Source organism: Bacillus rossius, chromosome 2 (genome assembly GCF_032445375.1).
Source record: "Bacillus rossius redtenbacheri isolate Brsri chromosome 2, Brsri_v3, whole genome shotgun sequence".
Lineage (NCBI taxonomy): Eukaryota > Metazoa > Arthropoda > Insecta > Phasmatodea > Bacillidae > Bacillus > Bacillus rossius.
Genome location: NC_086331.1, coordinates 93,850,507 through 93,870,357, shown reverse-complemented (window position 1 = coordinate 93,870,357; position 19,851 = coordinate 93,850,507). Strand labels below are relative to the sequence as shown.

Below are 19,851 nucleotides of genomic sequence, written 5' to 3'. Positions count from 1 at the left end.
CATGGTTATGGTGGGGGGGGGGGGGGGGAATGTTCCAGCTGACAGTTGTCCGAGCCATGGCCTTGAGCAGGTGTTTTGGGCTGTGATTATTTGGCGGGACCCCGATCACGTGTACGGACAGAAGGAAGTGGTTGAGTGCGTAAGCGGTGAATGAACCTTTCTAGAAGTCTCAGGCAAGTTTGCACTTCCTTGAGGGCCAGTATTTAACAGGAGCAAGGTTGCCCTGAGGGGTCGGCTGTTGGAGGATACTCAGGACAGCACCTTGAGATGGGAAACGTGATGTGCAGATCATCTGGAGGACCGGAGGAGACTCTCACTGACCTTATAAGATGTAGATGAGTAATGTTTTTTGTTCACTTTTGATTTAATGTAAAAATATGTAGTTTGATTTTAAATAGTTTGTGAATACCGTAGCTTTGTTTTTCTCTCTCTAACAACATTAGTGTTTATTTATTTCCATAAGATGGCAAGAAGAATTTTTGGTAATACATGTGTTGTGTAATTTGAATGTTATATAGTTCTGGATAAATTTACTGTCCCAGTAAATTTAGGTAAGTTTTGTTGGCAACATGATAGAGCAGGTACCCTTCTTGATGTTATATTTTAATTTAAGTTATTTGAAGAGAATCAAAAAATGGGAAACTAGTGTGTTGTGAATTATGTTATCGTTGAGCCATTTTTACGAGATTTATTAATTTGATAAAGTTGATTTTAAATACTATAAGTTTGAAGTTGATGTTTTTGAAGAGATTAAGATGTGTTTGAAGAAATTTAATTCACAGCTCTTTTATTCGTATAGTTTATAAATTCCTGGTTTACTGTTTAAGTAATAGACATTGGATTTCATAAGTCATTTCTATTGATGGCCCACAATTACACTTGGTTTCGCAATGTCACTGTTCACAAAGCCAAAATATTGTGGTATCATCTCGCTTAATCATTTTCCTGAGCTACAAGGGGTTAGTTAAGGCTTCTCCTGTGCCTCTGCAAGATCATTCTTATATTAAATCAGGGTGGTGGTGGTCATTGTATGAGTTATGGCTAGTTCTAACTTCTTTATAAATGTTGTATTGTTTTGAAGATAGTTTTTTTAAAGTCCCTTTAATAGATGATGATGTCCTATTCATTCATTTTCTCATGTGTTCATTTTCCTGTCCCCCATAAACACCTAATTTAAAGAGTTCAATAGATAGTAATTGCCAAAAAACACCCTTACGATATTGAACTTATGACCCTCACCACATTAGCATAACGCTCTAGCGTACATGGCCACTGAGGACTCAAGATTGGGTTAAAAGAAAGAGTTCAATGGCACTTTCTATCATTTACTACCAAATAAACACCAACACAGACAATGTTTGGTACTGTTAACTGCATTTCCTTGGATAAGTACAGTATTAGAGAGCACAGGGCTGTTATTGTTTTTATAAGGAAACACACAAAATGTGTTTAAGAGCATTAACGCACCGCATGCCTCAAGACTTCTTCAGCGACTTGACTGACTACATGAAGATTTAGATCTGGATTCTAGCTGCCTTATTTCTGAGGTAAAATTATTATTACTATTATTAACTACTAGGTGTGAACCAACTATCTCCTATTTTATGGCAAGAAATATCATGGTTTTGAAAAATACAGTTACTTCAGCCTGAGTAACAAAATTTTAATTAACAAACATGAAGTCATTATACACCATATATATTTTTTCTTGTTAACAGACTTGATATGTAAGACATACAAAACTTTCAATGTTATTTGATTGTAATAATTCTCTAAAAATATTTTATGAAATGCCTTAATATTAAGTTTATTAAATGGCAAAATAATATTTAAAAGTATAGTATTCAAGGAAATTGATTCAACAAATTGTAAATGCAATGGTATTTTTTCAAAATTGTTAATTATTTTACCTTTCATTGGTTTTGCAGAAATCACAGCTGATGTGTCACTCGGCTTGCCATTTCCTGCAGCATTAACCGCTGAAACACGGTACTCGTATTGGTGGCCATCCTGAACGTGATCATCATGGAATTCCAGGTGCTGAAATGAAGTTTAGTAAAATACATATCATAAATTTACATTAAATTTACAGCAAAATCTTTATACTTAAAAGTACGTAATTAGATGAAAACACTTCCCTCATGTAATGTGAATTCATAGAAAGTGCTAGGGCTAAAAACTCTAATTTAAAAGTCAAATCCAAACATTAAATTTTAAATAATTTGTGATATGTTTTATTATTGAACTATAATTGCAAATGTACATTTTCATGTAGCAGAAGTAGACAAAACAATAAACACATAAATTATTTGATTCACTGTAGTTTTGGTGTTGGTAAAATTGTGACAATATGTAAGAATGTGTTATCCCAAAAACAATTTTAATAAATAAAAAAAAAAAGATTTTACATTGCATAACAGTCTTAGCTAAATTTACCTTTGTTGGTTCTTTGTTTAGTTTCATCCACCGTCCGGTCATACGATCACGTCTTTCAACATCATAACCGATTATCGGAGACCCTCCATTACTGATGGGAGGAGTCCACTTTATCTTGATGTGATCCTTGTCTGTATCTACGGCCTCAGGTTTACCAGGGCGGCCAGGAACATCTGGAAAATAAATTTTATAAATATATGAAGAGTATGAATTTTTCTAGGCAATGAAATTATACTAATTTTTTTTTGACAATTATTTTTGTTTACTTTACATTCTTATATCAGATAAAAACCTTGCATTAACTTTTGCTTTACTCATTATGAGAAATATCAAAGTAGTTTTGCTGAATCTTACCAAATTGGTTCTTTGCAACAACCGGTTTCTGAGTATTCAGAGGATCTGAACGCCCTTGAAGATTTTCTGCAGACACCCTAAACTCATACTTCGTTCCTTCGAGAAGGCGAGGCACAGTGGCATGATTATACTTAGGGTTCACATAACTAACAGCTGGCACCCATCCACCACCATGAGTAAGATCCCTCTTTTCAATAACGTAGCTTCTGCAAAAAAGTAGAAAAATATACATGTAATCTTAGTTTAAAAATTGAAATGACCTATAAAGAAAGAGCAAGGCCAAAATGTGTTTCATAAATCACCTAATTATAAGTTATAAAGACATAAAGTGAAATTTAATTTCCAAAGATAATGTAATGAAGAAAATATCTGAACAACTCTTCGTTAAAGGTTTAATATATAGGTAATTAACATATAAGGTAAAGAATCAAATAGCTTCATTAATGCTGGGGTTTGAATAAAAATTATCGGAATAAACTCGAAAGCATCCTATAATATAGTTTGTTTCTTGGCCAGTGGCAGATTCCTTTCCAAAATCCTGCCATAGCCTGCAACCGTATATAATGGCCCACTGTGGTAAAGATATACTAATAAAAAGGATGAATTAGAGATTAACGTTTTGACCACATTAGGATCACCAGAGTTGATGAGAGCTGTTGACATGAGAATAAAACGTTAACTAAACAAATGTGTAGGGGAAATGTGAGTGTACCAAGAAACCCACCATCTCACTGCTACAGCTACTACATTTCCCTCTAGAGAAAAATCAGAGTTTGAAACTAACGTGGTAGGAGGTGAGTGATCTGACCACTCAACCACAGTGGCCTTCTTATGAAATGAAAAAAAAAATCATTAACATGCCGAGTTGTATGTACTTTTACTGCCAAGTTTTAAAAGTATTATTTTAATACAGCGTAGGGAAAAAGTAATGCAGCCACTATACATGTTTCTTTCTGCATAACTATAGACAAGATTTTATAGATTTATTTTTACGCCAATTTCGTTTTTAAAGCAAGAGATTTTGATGTTATTGTTTCTATTTTTTATGAACTCTGTTTATTCATAAGGACAGCAAATAAAAAAAAAAACAATACTTCACCAAAGCGGTGTTATTTTGACTGATACATGATGTACTTTAACCATATAATAATTTGTAATAAACATGTATAGCCTCTGGGAACCAATAAAAATAAGTCAGCAAGTGTATACATAAATATATATGCTGTTGTTCTATGTTATAATGTCGCACTGTAAAAATTAGTTACTAATAACAGTTGCAATATATAAAAAAAAAATTCAAATCAATCTAGAACATACATTTAGTTACTCACACCATGCTAAATAGTAATTTAGATTCATTGAATTTAATATATTAATTATGTTTTTCTAATATAATTTGAGTTTTAATTAAATATGCTGATTAAGTTCATGATTTTTTGTTGCATTTTGGTGTTATATAGTGTACTGACATGCTTTTCGGTGTTATTTCAGCTTTATTGCAATTCACCATATAAGCTTGTCCCTATACATAACTAATGTCTCATTCGTAAGATATATCAATGACTATTTTAATAATGTAAAAATTTTTCAATCTGCAAAGTTTACAGCTTCCAAGAACCTAATTTTTTTAATGTGGTTGTAAATATCAACTAATGTGCAACAAAAAAATTGTTAGATTTTAATTTTGCTAACTATTTTATGTAAAAAAAGAAAAAATAAGTAATTAGCCCATTTCCAAACACCACTATGTCCATCAGAACACATTTTGAGATAAAGAGCAAAAACACTGTCACACAAAACTAATGGTTTGTGAATGCCATAAATGATCTCAGATGTTCATGTTGCCCTTCAGGTGGATCCAATGAAAGAATATAAGTGTAAACCCAATAGTTTATAAGTTATTAAGGGCCAAAGTTAGGACAAAGCTACTTTTGGAAATCATTGTAGGACAAAATGAGTTATGGAACTGTAGTACTTGGACAAAGCTCTGTTTGGAAATGAACTATGATATAGTGATTGAATGTTTTTATTTTTTTTTAAATGTAAATAATAAGTAAACAAAATGTAGCAATTAAAATTACATACAGATAAGTTCAAATAATGCAAAAACATACACAATTTCACCATTTCACACTGAAAAAAAAATATGTACACTGATGTATAGACACAAAAATGCATTTTATATACTCAGTACTTCATCAAAATACATTGTTTCATTATCTGTGTTATCATCGCTATTACCTTCAATTGTGTCGCTGTCCACAACAGCACCATTGTCCAACAAGCGTGCAAAATAATCCAGCTCAGCATTGTTTTTCCAGCCTTTTCAATGGTGTTTTGAGAGGAGTTTGTCAATGTCACTTAATTTGCAAGACTTACTTTTGACATCATCAACCAGAAGTTCAGGTACTATATTTTCTGCTCTCATACCTCTTTTACATATCCCACGGGCATTTCCAACGACTGTCTTATAGAATGGTTCACCTCTCACTGATATGTTAGAACGATGCGTACATGAACATGTGACTATAAATCTTTTGCATTTGGCAAACTAAAAATGCCATGCCACACAGATTCTTTCCAGTTGTAGAAAGAGAATCCGTATGAATTCCCAGGTTTGATCACTGTACCATGCTTTTAGAATATCTCTACATACTCTTCAGCTCCCAACAATAGTCTCAATCTTTCTTACATCTTTCTCGATACGACCAAAAATCCTGTCTGGAGGTATATACGAATGACCAGGAACTGGGAAGGTTATGATAGACAGCTGATGCAATCTGATTTGACCCCTTTGCAGCCTCATTTTCGAGCCAGGTGTATATGAAAGTGTTACTTTTATCTTGTTTCGATGTCGATGTCCCTGTACCAATGTTTGAAAATATTTATGAATGACAACATCATGGAAACAAATACGTTTCGAAATAAATATCCCGCTGCAACACAAATTACTGCTATAACTCTGCATTCTCATGCACGAGAATGGACAAAGCTAGTTTTGGAATACTCTGTGATGATTGTCTATGGTGTTGTATTGGACAAAGTGTTGTTTGGAAAGACATTTTATGTTGAACAAAATGGTGTTCGGAAATGGACTCGAGAGGACAAAGAGGTTTTTAGAAATAGTGTCATATTTCTGTAATTTATTACACATGGAGAATTAGGATTTCGACGCAGTATTTTCTTGTCAGAATGAGGATTTGAACCTGCACGAGTAAATCGCAGTGTTATTCCATTTTTTTTATTTTTTTGGACATAGTGGTGTTTGGAAATGGGCTACTCAAATATATCTGAACAGTATTTTCTTAAAACATTTGTAGCCTACATCAATATTCTAGCAAATTGAAGCATTTTTATGGATTTTCAGAAACTCTGGGCAAAAAAGAAAAGCACACTGTAAAAGAATGTGAGGAAAAAATATGACGTAACAAGGTTTATAACAAAAATGTTATAACCTAGTACTTGCTTTATCACTTTGCTTTTTTTTTATTACTAAAATTTAATGGTCTGATGTTGGGACCCTAAATAGATTTTATACAATAAAATTTTTTCAATCCTACAACTGTCCCAACTTTTTTTATGGTAAAAATTTGTAATGATAGCAAAGGGTAAAATTTAATAGATTAGGTACCTACATTGAAATATCATTATCTTTGGTTTAGTACTGATCTATTCTAATTAAACCTTTGACACCGTGATTGACAGTAAAAATCAAAATGCATTACAGTAGAGTCTCAATTAACACAGTTAATCTGGACTGTGGCAACCTTGGATAAGCCAAATCTCAGATAACATGATAGAATAAAAAATAGTCTTGGTTTTCAGCTGGATCAGTGTATAATATTTCTGGGGAATGTTTTTCCCAGCTTTTCTTCTGTGTGGATTCTTTCACCTCACTCCATGATTCACTAATGAGTAAATGGCATCTTTGAGGTTAATCTTTTTCAGGTTTTTGACAACAGTTGGATCATGTTCTTGGTGTTCAAGCAAATGTTTTAACAGTCTTTCCTATTAATGGCTCTTTAGGTTAAGTTGGATGATAATGAACCTTAATTAATCGAAGCACGTTTAATTGACACTCTACAGTACTTTTTTTAATTTGTTAACAGGACCTAAGCTCATTTGTAAGAGTAAAATAATGTGTATCAATTCAAAAATTGACATTTTTATACACAAATACTTGTAAAATAAGATTTATGGTGTTAGAACATTCAACCCTTTAAATAGTGTTTTCACTAAGTTTCCAAATCAATGTACATATCGTAATTTGATTCATATAATTACATATCAAATGTACCATGTCTTGGGAAATTGTAATAGGTAGATATAAAGAAAAAAAAATCTAGTTTACTTCAGACTAGTAAGTGTTGAATTTTTTTAAATTTACTATATTTCCTACAATTATTTTCTTGCAATCTTTTTCCTAAAATCTCAACTATTTAAAATACTAGAGATTCGAGGTTTTGCTGATTTGACTGGGCCTATTCATAATATTTAAATTTGTAAGGATATAAACAGTTTTTTTTTTGCATCAAAAATGTTCCCTGAAGTGCTAATCAAACAACCTCAGATTAGCTAAAAGCTAATACAAACCTTTTTTTCATAGCTATTATAAGGATTAACAATATATATTTTTATTTAACTCTTTATATAATGCTGATGTTTGTATTTATGAATATAAATATAGAATGTATGTGAATATTTTTAATAATGAGGATTTGATTGTTTTTGAGTTTCTGATTGGTCCATTTTTACTATTAAAAGATATTTATTAAAATATGAAATATTTATTTTTATTTATTATTTTAATTATTTTATAAAAAATAAATAGAATGGTTTACACACCTAAGTATTTCATACATAATATATTATATAATGATGAGCATAACTTATAAATATGACATACAATTTTTAGTTCTTACAAAATTAACCTGTTCAAGTGTATGTCTATCGTGCAATTCATAAGGACTAGGGAACTGTATCTGAGTGTACAAAATTGTCAACATATAAGCCTCATCTTAAATTAAAAAAGTATTTTAAAATGTACTACTTAAGCTTCACTGCAACTATATAATTGCAGGCATTATTGTAAATTTTGTAAAAGCTACAAATGTACACAAATGCTACTTGCTGTTGAACTTTAACTTTCATTACAATTTCGAATATACTTGCAGTAGAAAAATATGTTTATAACAACAAAATTCAGTTTTATGTATGAAGATGACTTGATAAAACAAATATTTTTTTTTTTCTTTCTTAAGTGGTATATACAGCTTCAACTGTTATTTTTGTTGAAATATATTTATTGCTTTATGTTAAGTAGATAAAATGTGTGAGTGATGTCACGAACCATGTGGACTGCACCGCAGCCACAGATAAAGTGTACTATAAATTAATAAAATAGATAGATATATATATATGAGAATCTTAAAGCTTGTAATATTTAGTCAAATTATGTAAAGTACTAATCTATTTCATAGAATGTTGTTGACATTGCTGTGATATACATAGTCTTTGTTGTTTCTTACAGTATCTTTTTAAGATAAAATAGTAGGTATTATCCTTTACTGTACACAAATTACCAATGTTGCAAGTAATACATACGTTATTTCACTTCCGCCATTATCCTTTGGAGGTTTCCAGGACAAAGTGACGCTTGAGCCAGTGATTTCTTCGTAGTCTAGCGGGGCCTCCGGCGGCGAGGGGCGATCTGGCAGAGAATAATTATTACCAATAATAAGCTCGTCAAGCCCACTGAAGGTAGTAAGCAACGAACATTTTGAAAGCAATGTGTGAAACTATATAAGTCCGTAACAATCATGATTAGTGTAAATACAATGTGGCTTGAAACACTACATTTAAATTGTATTTTTGTGCGTTCAAACTATCACTTTTAGTGCAATTAGCATTGGAAATAAAAAACCTTACAGATTTTAAACCTAACATTACATAAATAATGTGTTCTTATATTGAAATGATAAATGTACTAAATGAAAGCATTTTGTCATTTTGAAAGTTCAACATAATTATTGTAACTAAGATAATATTACTAGACAAAGGAGGCAATTATGATATTTAAAAAAAAGTTGGTGTGTGTACAGAGAAATTTGAGTGGATTTCTAATTATTTCATAGCACACAATTTCATTAACATAGTTTTCCAAAGTTGGCAAAGTGAAATAAATGTACATGTGACCCATTAGTTATCAGAAACAAAATGATCACAATCTGCATGTTAGTTTATCTATGGCTCACCTAAAACAATAACCTGGAACGATCCTTCATCAGACCCAGAGCTGTTCCTGATCAGCAAGTGGTAAAGCCCACTATCTATGCGCTTGGTGTTGACAGTGTGAACAATGGTGTGGTAGCCGATGGACGTGATGGTGGTCCTGTCGTCAGTCTTCAGAGGTTTAGTTGCAACCGACCAGGTGGCTTCTGGGGCTGGCTCGCCAATGTAGTCAATGCCTATATGCAAAATCTGACCCGCTTTGATGCGAATGTCATTCATTGGAGACTTTATTTTCGGTGCCACTGTAAACATAGACAAGAGATTTAATGTTACTTACCAAGTGGTATTAATCAATACACTTAATTGTGCAGAAAATAAGTTATAATGACTAAGTTACAAGTTAGTTTTACACAAAAATTATATCCAGTCTATGTGGGGGGCCATCCACTAGGGTAAAATGTGTAAACAGATTTAAGATTTTTAAGAATTGTGTAATTTACTGATTTGTTTTATTTCTATTTTTTTTAAAGATTTTCTATGATTTTTAAAGATTCTAAGAGATTTTCAATGATATTTTGTGTTTTTAAGTTATTTCTTAAATAATTTTTTTTTCTAAAAACGTTTTCTGTGATTTTGCAGTGAATTTAAATGATTTTTTAATAATTTTAAAGGCTTGTAATAAATCGCAAAGATTTTATATGCTTCTCAAATATTTTTTTAGTGATTCTTAAATACATTTAATGATTTTCACAAAACATTTTGGTATTTCCCACAATTTTGAAAGATTTTTAAAATTTAAAAAGACTGTGATTTTCAAAGACTGGATGTGGTTTTAAAATATTTATCATTGATTTATGTAGTTAATGTGACATTCAACATCAGTTTTTTATAACACTATCATTATGGCTGTGTTCAGAAATGCAGTGTAAAAGAGAGGGTGAGAAGGGAAAAGAGGAATGTTTATACATTACGAATATCCACCACAGTTAACCAGTCATGGTTATTAAGTCTTTGAAAATGTTGGCTTAAATTAGACAACGAAATCATAACATTTTACAACAGTTTCTCTTTTAATCTGTTTCTAGCAAAGAAAGCAAAGAAGGTATTTTCAAAATGTTCATGTAGTAATATAATGATAATATTTTCACTACACTATAAGTTTTCAAACTATTTCATTACTGGGTCTACATGAATTACCAAATATGTAAACATTACACTGAAACACAAAACCCATTAACAATAAAATTATCTAATAATACAATAAAATAGGACTAACTTATGTAATAAATATTACTTGATACTTGGGACGAATTGTAATACAATAATAACAAAATTTTCTACTTGTCTGAAAGATAAATAATTGCTTTAGACTATGGTTGAAACTTTTCAAATTACAATGCTGAAAATCATTTTACATTTGGGAATGCTTTAAAAGTAACAAAAACATTGTGGTTTTGAATATTCAAAAACTTTTTACATAGTGATATTACTAAACTAAGTGCTCACCAATAAATTACGTAAATAAACAATCATTAAGTTGAACAAAGATAGTTTTTCTAAATAACTATTAATAACAAATATTACCTGAGTAATGAAATAAATAAAATTACTAATTTGAACTACTACAAGTGTTACAATAAATTATTTTCAGAACAATATCATTCTAAAATTAGTTTTACTTAGATTGATTGACATAAAAATTGATACTGATTTAGGAAACTCTACTTACAGTATCTTGTTTTTGCAGTGACCACATCAGATGGCTCACTTGGTTCACTCTGTCCAGCTGAGTTCACAGCAATCACACGGAACTCATATTCTTGTCCCTCTGTCAGGTCAGGAACTGTGGCCTAAAATATAATGTTTAAGTCAGTTGCACAAGTCAACTATTGATTTTTTTGATTTAATCAATAAGTACAGTTATTATATTCAAATACTTTCTTTTAAAAACATTCTTGCTGGTTGCATCTTTGGTACGTTATGATTATTCAAGTTGGAAACCCAACTTATAAATAAAAATGTTTGGGTAATATAGTATAATTCATTACAATGTAGTGGTTTTAAGTAAAGTCTGTAGTAAATCTTAATTTATAATGTGATTAAAATCTGCCAGAAAATAATTACTAACAAATTATTGATGATTATTATGATAAGACATACCGTAGTTTGGGGTTACTTGGACCCCAAAACTGAATAATTTTGTATATACCTTATCAAACTTATTAAACTTATTAAAACCATTAATTTTGCAGATTATCTTGTTTTTACTACTTTTATGTAATTTTTCTAACATTTTTGGCATTTTCAGAACCGAGATTTAAAATTTTTAAATATGTATTAAACTATTTAAATTAGGGTTCAAGTACCCCCTGTTGGGGTTATTTGGACCCAAGAATCATTTTCAACGTTTTAAGCAATGTAAACAGACAATAGGATTTATGATAGAAATAAAACACTTTCGTGACATTTTAGTTATAAACATATTTATTTGATTTGACATAGGAACTGTTATTTTACATTGAAACTGAAAACAAACCTCTTTTTGTTAGTGTAGGAGGATTAATTTTTTTCTTTATATCACACCACTTGTAATATGAAATGTGCTTTTCCTCAGGCCATTTCGAAGCCTTTTGAGTGGATGTTATGCAATCAACAATGGCACCTTTATCGTTGACACTCAGTACTACACCTGGAAATAACATTTTATTCCGTGACACAAGAATGAAATTTCCTTCCTGTAAAGAAAGTTGTAACGTGTCTTCATCTTCTTAGTTTTCTTTATCCACCAGAACATTTAAAAATGTTAAATCAGTATGAGTCGAGGCAGGCATATTGTTCGGCACACACATTTCATTATCAGAATCCTCCGAAAAACAAATCACATTCTCCAGAATCCTGAATATTATTATTCTCATTTGAAGAGTCATCAAAATGTTTCTTAAGGGTTTTCTTTGGAGCTTTCTTGTTTCCAAACGAGTTTACTTTATTTTAAATTTTTTTTTGTTTCTCATTTGACAAGAAGTGGAAGCTTCTGTTGTTTCAGGCTGAATATCACAAGCACAGATGTTTTTACTTGGTGTGACTTGAATTTTCTTTTTTATTACCTGAGGCTTTACAAACTCACGTCTCTTCTGATGAAGACGAGCCAAGAAAGCATCCCCAACAAGACTTAGGTTTAGTGACCTGTCTTAGTTGGGTAAACCCAATAAAATTTCATCTTTACATGTGGGAAAAATGCCGGCTATCTTAAAACCTGCTATTAAATTGTTTGCCTAGTTAGGCTCCATCTCATTTAAAACAATTCTCAGAAGCAAAGGAAATTAGTCTTTTGGTAGACATGCAACTCTCTTTCCTGCATCAGACTGTTTTCATTTGCACAAAACATCCCTCCACTTAGCTTTAAGGGGCATAAAATACGCTACATCAAGGGGCTGAGTTAAATGTGAGGAATTAGGTGGCAGGCAGATGAATTGTATTTTATGCTTTCCACACAGTTTAACGACATTGAAGCTAAGATGTGATGACAAACTATCTCCAATCACAATCTTTGTGCCCTCTTGTTTCTTAAGGATAGCCAAAAGGTGGCAGTAAACCATTCCTCAAAAATTGCAAGGTCAATCCAACCATGCTTACTTCAGTTGTATCTTGCACCCACTGGTCCATTTTCTGCCCATGTTGTCCAAAGATGCTCAGCTTTATATACAATGTATGGTGGGAGAGATAACCCTACAGCATTGCCCAAAACATAACAGTCACTTTATACTTTGTGGAATTGGTTACCCACTCAGGGTATTTACAACCTCGGCAGCATATTATCTTGCTTCTTCCAGGATCATCAGACAAACTGATCTCATCATAATTATAAATATTACATGGTGAAACATCTTTTGTCAGAGTATTCAGGTTATCAATCAATATATTCAATGATTACATTTTCATCAATTGCGGCACTAGCTCTTTTGATGTTATTTTCAAATCATATTGTTAACCGTGTATACCTCTTAAAAAATAATTTAACCCAGTCACGTAAGGGAAGATTGTTTTTGAAACATTTTACTGACAGTTCTTCCACACATAGCAAGGTAAGACTTGACAATAAACCAAAAGTCTAGTTCAGCCACGGGAAATCCTTAATCACAGATTTTGTCTACATGACTAGCAAAGGCCAACTCTTCTTCACTAGTAAAAACAATTGGATGTCCAGGCTTGTTCAAGATATTACTTTTAAATCTTCATTTTATAGTAGATCTACTTATTTAAAGGTGGGCTGATGCATCCCTTTGAGACATTTCTCCTGACCTAACAGCATTTAAATATTCTTCTGATTTGTTCAGCTGTAAAATCTGCATACCTTCTGCTCCCAGGAGACCTCTTTTAAGTTCGGGGCATTTTTTATCTGCAAACAAAATGCACACAAATAGTAGATAAACCATTTACTGAAGGTGAATTGAAAGAAGTAATGATATAATTTCTTCTTACTGTGAAATTTGAATATACAGTGGACTCTCCCTATAACGATATCCAAGGGACCAGCGATTTTCATCGTTATAGAGAAAGATTGTTATACAGAGAGAAACCTATTTTTAAATCTTGGATGGAGTAGTGTGCTGAAATAAAACACCATATTAAACAGTATAAATACAATATACAGTACTATATTTACATTGTCCACAAACACACATATGTACATATGTAGTAGTAAATTACATATGTATGTACATATATGAAATGATACAATGATACAGTGTATACAATCATTAGTACATATGTAGTACTCTGTATTTAGAATGTCAAAATACGTACATACATAACACAACAAGACATACAGTTCATACAGTTTATTGGAAGAAGTCTTTTAGCATCGTTTGCCTTTTTTTAGTTTTCCACAGCAATGACCTCACTTTATCTTCTAAACGACCGACATCTTCCGTAGCCACAGGATCATCTTGGTGAGTAAAGAATCTTCTCAGTACTTTAGCAGCCTCCAATGCCTCTTTTGGAGTTGGGACCGGTTCTGGTTCAGGCTCCTCCTCTGGATCAATGTTTTCCTGATCACTATCTTCATCAACACAAACAGAATTCAGGATGTCTTCGTCTGTAACACCCGCTGCTGTAGCCACTTGCCCATCGATGTTTTCAAAATCCAGAAGCTCCTCTTCTGAAAATGTTGTAGGAAGCTCCAGCTGCTGAACCCAAACGGCCAAAGGCAAGTCATCTTCATCATCTGCTGGCTCGGGATCTTTCAGCCATCCTGCATGCTTGAAGGAATGTCTTATGGTCTTATCCGTTACCTCTGCCCATGCCCTACTGACCATTTGTATGGCGTCTAGGATCGTAGGTTTGAAATTCCCATTAGACTCGACGAGTTCCATTAAAAGCCTGCGCCTATAATGACTTTTCAAACTTTTGATAACACTTTGGTCCATGGGCTGAAGGACACTTGTGGTGTTGGCAGGTAAGAAGCAGAGTTCTATGTTTTCGAGGTTTTCAATCATTGGATGTGCAGGGCAGTTGTCCACCAAAAGCAAGATTTTGTTCCCCTTCAACTCAGAATCCCATTTTCTCAACTCCTCTTCAAAAATTTGAGACGTCATCCAAGCACTTTTGTTTGACTTGTAGGTGACAGGCAGACGCTTGATGTTTTTTAAACAACGCGGGTTTCTAGATTTGCCAATCACCAAAAGTTTTCTCTTTACCGATCCTGTCATATTGGCCGCTACCAAAACTGTAATTCTTTCTTTTGACAACTTTCCTCCAATACACTTTTCTGATTTGAATTTTAAAGTTTTGTTTGGTGTCAACTTGTAAAATAGACCCGTCTCATCAGCATTAAAAATGTTTTCGGCTGAATAACGAGCCTTAAGATCAGGCCATACCTTTTCTAGCCAGCCATCTGTAGTGTTCCTATCGACGTCACGAGCCTCCCCGTTGATCTGTCCATAATTAATGTTGTGGCGCTGCTTCCACTTGCTCAGCCAACCTTCAGAAGCCTTAAAATCAGGAATGCCAAGCTCTGTTGCATAAAACTCAGCTTTCATTTTTATCAAAGGTCCAGAGAGCGGTATGTTATTTATGCGTTGCTGTTGAAACCACTGCAGAATAGCACGATCTAAGTCTTCATACTGAGGTTTTCGCATTTTCTTTTTATCCCCATGCACATCTGCGTCAAGCCACTTGCGCCTATCCTTCCAAATGGTAGCCACAGTCGATTGGGAAAGCCCCGTTCGCCGCACAACATCAGTTTGTTTTTCACCAGTTTCAATTGCTTTAACTAATGACACTTTTTCATCCACGGTGAGCACTTTCCGCTTTCTTGGTAGCATAATGGTTAGAATAAAACTGATAAAACACTCATTAACTTACACGGTGCAGTAAGGTGTACAAAAACAGCTCCGATATGAACAGCCAGGCGTGACGTGGCTAACTGAGTAAACTGACTGAGCTGCTTGGCGCGCGCTCAACTTCCCCACCACTGAACTGCCACCCCCGTGCCGATTAGTGGACTCGACCACCCCCTTGCCCGCCACTGACCTCCCACCCCCAAGCCGACTAGTGGACTCGACCACCCCCTCGCCTAAACACTGGAAATAACCGGTTACGGGCATTGACCTTGAGTCCAACTGGCGATCGCTCGTCAAGTGGTACGACTGGAAATTTGGTTTTATCGTAATGTTTTACTGTATTTTGATTAGTGTTCTAAGTAAATACATCGTTATAGAGAGTGAACGATATCGTTATTTAGAGAGAAAAAATATGTTGTTCTTATGGTAGACCAAACGTTAATGTCAATATCAATCGTTATAGAGAAAGTATCGTTATAGGGAGAATGGCTATATGGAGAGTTCACTGTATATAACTAAAATATGTGGCTAGGGGTTACATGAACCAACTTACAAGTTAGGTCCAAGTAACCTCATTTTTAGCTTATCAGCACATGATACAATACTTATAAACTTTATTGTACTAACTATCTAGCTAAACCAATTGTTATTTTCTTAAGGACTATATATAAAATGCAAATTTATCTTTACTTACCATGTAAATGCAGACTGGAAATCAATGAAGGTGTAAATTTTCTGGTCACAAACATTCGTGCTTTCACAACAAAACAAAATAACCTCAACTAGCATATGGCAGAAATTAAAGTCACACCAGGTAAAAGCATCCGTGCTTGTGATATTCTGCCTGAAACATCAGAAGTTTCTACTTCGAATCTGGTGAATCACATCTATACATTCAAGATACCAGGCCTAGGACTGATTTAAAATATTTTTTTGTTTTTGGTTTAAGTAACACACCCCCCCCCCTCCAACGGTTTAAGTAACACCATATTATTATTTTAATTCATGATCAAACTACAAGGCAAAAAAAAATATGATGAAGTTAATACTGCGCAAAGTATCTTCACAAACCAAATCAAAATAACTTGTACAGGATTAAAATTTTTAAACCGAGTATAATATGGTAGAAACCACATTAAAAATGAGACATCACAATATGATGCACCTACGACTTTTCATAATATAAAATGACAAAAAAAAAGTTTTCAGATAGTTATGGTCAAAATGCCTTTGTGCCAAAATTTTACTGCTATTTTGTGCTTACTTAAGCTTGATGAAAACGAGAATAATATTTGCGATGTGTACTTACACTGTTCTGTTTGGATGGCACGTTAGCGGCATTCACCCAATATGGGCTTCCCTTTTCTTTCTTCTGTATTATGTAACCAGTGATAGGGGATCCACCATCTGATTTTGGTGCAGGCCACTCCAGATCTACATGATCCTTGTCCCAATCCATTACCTGCGGCTTTCCAGGAGCATCTGGTTCATCTACGTAATAAAAAAATCATAGCTACATAAAAATATGAAAATTCCTCTATTTAATGCAATTTTTAATAAAGTTCTAGTGACTGAGTTATTTAAAAATACAACGGAGCATTCCAAGAACTGAGCTATTTGGGCTGGATCATTTATCAAATGCCACCAAGAGCCTATACATTTTATTACAGACCTTTAATTCTCAGCACAACATTTTTATACTAATTTATTGAATCTGATTCAGAAAACATTTTTTTCTTCTACCTAGCACTTGTTAAAACTGAAGTACATGTAATAGTAATGATGAAAAAAGACTAATAAGATATTAAGTTAAATTCTTTTAATTTTTCAGAATTTTTTTTTTTTTTTGAGGTTTAAATAATGCATTATAAATATTTGCATTTCTGAGTGAAATACACAAATTTTTGCTGTACAGCAGTTCAAAACGAAGCTCTAGTTTAACAGAGTGCTCATGCCAAAATTATTTTCAAAATGTCAGACGATGTCATCATCATAGATTTTAGATGAATTAGAAACTTTCCAGAGTTTGGTCTTATAGACAATTATTATGAACCAGTGAAACGTACTATTAGACAACCAATTTTTCATATAAATACATGACCAATTTGAACAACATAAAAACCAAAAAAAGATTGTTAAGATGTGCTTTCCGTACCAAATTCATTTTTAGCAATAATGCTCCTGTCAGCTTCCAGCAGTTCAGACTCGCCAACAATGTTGACAGCCTTCACCCGGAACAGGTACTCTTTCCTGTGCAGCAGCCGTGTCACTTCGTGGGCGAGTGAAGAGGAGATGCCTGCGTCGGACCACGTCCCACGGGACATGTCCATCTTCTCTATGACATAGTGAAGGATGGGACTGCCACCGTCATCCAGCGGGGCTTTCCATGACACCCGCGCTCCATCTTTCGAGACGTTGCCAATTACCAGAGGTCGTTCTGGTGGCCCAGGACGATCTGCACACAAAGTAAACAAATATTTATTACAATTTATGGGGCCACAGTGGTTGAGTGGTAAGATCACTTTCCTCCAACCAGGCGTTCCAGGTTCGTTTCCCAGGGGGTGTTGATCCCTAATATTCTGCAAGTGGGAAAAGTGGTGGACGTTATTGTCTGCCGTTGGTTTTTCTTGAGGTACTCTTGTTCCTCCACCCATTCCATCAATGAGCCATTTTGTTTCAACACCCTTCATCTTACCTAATGGCCCATTTGTGACACATTTGTGACTTTATAAACATAAACAAAATTTTATAAGTATGTGATTGAACTAAGTAAATATCCGCTTGACACAAATGAGTGCGTAACCAGTCAACACACGTATCTCGGATTTCAAACTGCAGCTTTGTATGTGTATGTAGCTGGTTATGTTTTTAGTGAAAGATTTATGTAGCCATAAAATAGGTGGCTGTATATAAAGCATATTAGAGACATTTAAGTAGGTAGCCATTTATATAAATTGCATTTAAGAAATTTCTTAGATACAAATAGTGTCATAATTATATGGGTTAATATAAGTCAAAACCAATAGTGTTAAAAATTGGCTTCAGCATTAATTTAGTCTATTAATGGTTGAATACACAAGACTAGGACTAAAATTTGAAATGAGCAAGCTACAAAAATATATTTTAATTGTTAAAAATAAACTATAGTCAACTCCTGATAAGTTGTGGTGTAAGGGTGCGGATAAATCAAAACATTGGATAACACAAAATAATAAAGAAAAATATGTACCCTTGTATGGGTCATAAAATATATCTGTCTTAAACAGAGTTCCATAGATACAAGTGCAGTCCTTGTGTGTGTCTCAGCTTATTGGCACATAAGAATTACAGCACTGGTGTTGACCCTCGGTCCTTCTCTGTCTTGTGCCCAATTCTCTCTCCCTCCTCACTTTATGGCCGATGATTTTCCCGCACTAACTAACAAAAAGTCAAAGGAAAAGAATACTTTTTCTTATACCTGTTTTTCCCTTCCCGTCTAATGTATATGCATTTTTTACCAGCCCCTTTCTCGAAGATAGAAAAGGTGGCAAGCTATTCTTTCTTGTCAGTTGCTTCTATAAAAACTAGCACACATGTTACTACACTTGTGCAGGGGTTGGAGGAATATAAAAACCCCACTTAAATTCATAGATCATGGCTGCAGTTTTCTATGGAGTGTTGCAGTTGAAAGTGTGGGAAATCTCATGCGAAAACAATAATGTTGGAGCTCAGATGCATGATAAAAACCTGTTGAGTTAAACACACAAAGATTGTGTATGGAGACAGTTCACCATCATTTACAACAAAGAGAGTGGGAGGGAGAACCATCAACACTGCTTGAGGTATGACAACTTGCACTCGTGTGTGCGCACACATATGCACACACGGTGAAAGAGGGTGGGAGCTGGTTTATTTTTAGATCATCCCCTCCTTCATCCGAATGTTAGCGCAGTATCAAGTCACGTCACAGGCAAGGGCTGCAGCACTAATAGGTGGCTATCACGTTGGAGGGAATGAGAGAAGATGGTGACGTGTTGTGTGCTGCAAGGTTGCGGCATTGCCAAGTAGTGTGTGCATAGATTTGGAGTTGTCATATCAGTGCTCAGAAATGCTGAAGATAGTAATTTGGTGGTTTTACTTTATATATTTTAAAAACTACCAAGTATTTGGTACATTAGCATTGTTTTAGTATTTTTTATTTTCAGGAAGTTTTACCTAAGACTAAAATGTTTTTGCACTTTAAATAATACATATTAAAAAATTTTTATTATTTAATAGGTGCCACAGTTTAATACTCAATGCGGAAAAGCCACCTGCGAATAATCGGGAGTTGACAGTTTTTTTTTATTGTTAACATGAGGCTTATGTAAGCTAGTGAAGTTCCTTTTCAAGAGAATCAAATATTTTGCAAAGAGTACCAGCCCATAAGTATTAAATTGTGTGAGGTACAGTTTAATGCACTTAATTTCTAATGCTCTTGATGCCAATAAGATATACAGCTAAATAAAAA

At 33.7% G+C, this 19,851-nt stretch overlaps 1 protein-coding gene across 1 annotated transcript in view; it reads right to left on the bottom strand.

The window, feature by feature from the left end:
• LOC134529473 (twitchin) overlaps positions 1-19,851 on the bottom strand; it is a 547,023-nt gene that overhangs the window by 109,325 nt on the left and 417,847 nt on the right. Inside the window, exons 105-112 of the mRNA XM_063363606.1 lie at positions 17,518-17,817; positions 16,672-16,853; positions 10,751-10,871; positions 9,045-9,323; positions 8,395-8,500; positions 2,791-2,996; positions 2,437-2,609; positions 1,911-2,040 (exon numbers count right to left, since the gene is read on the bottom strand). Of these exons, the coding sequence (XP_063219676.1) occupies positions 1,911-2,040; positions 2,437-2,609; positions 2,791-2,996; positions 8,395-8,500; positions 9,045-9,323; positions 10,751-10,871; positions 16,672-16,853; positions 17,518-17,817 (1,497 nt within the window). The remainder of the gene's footprint in view (positions 1-1,910; positions 2,041-2,436; positions 2,610-2,790; positions 2,997-8,394; positions 8,501-9,044; positions 9,324-10,750; positions 10,872-16,671; positions 16,854-17,517; positions 17,818-19,851) is intronic.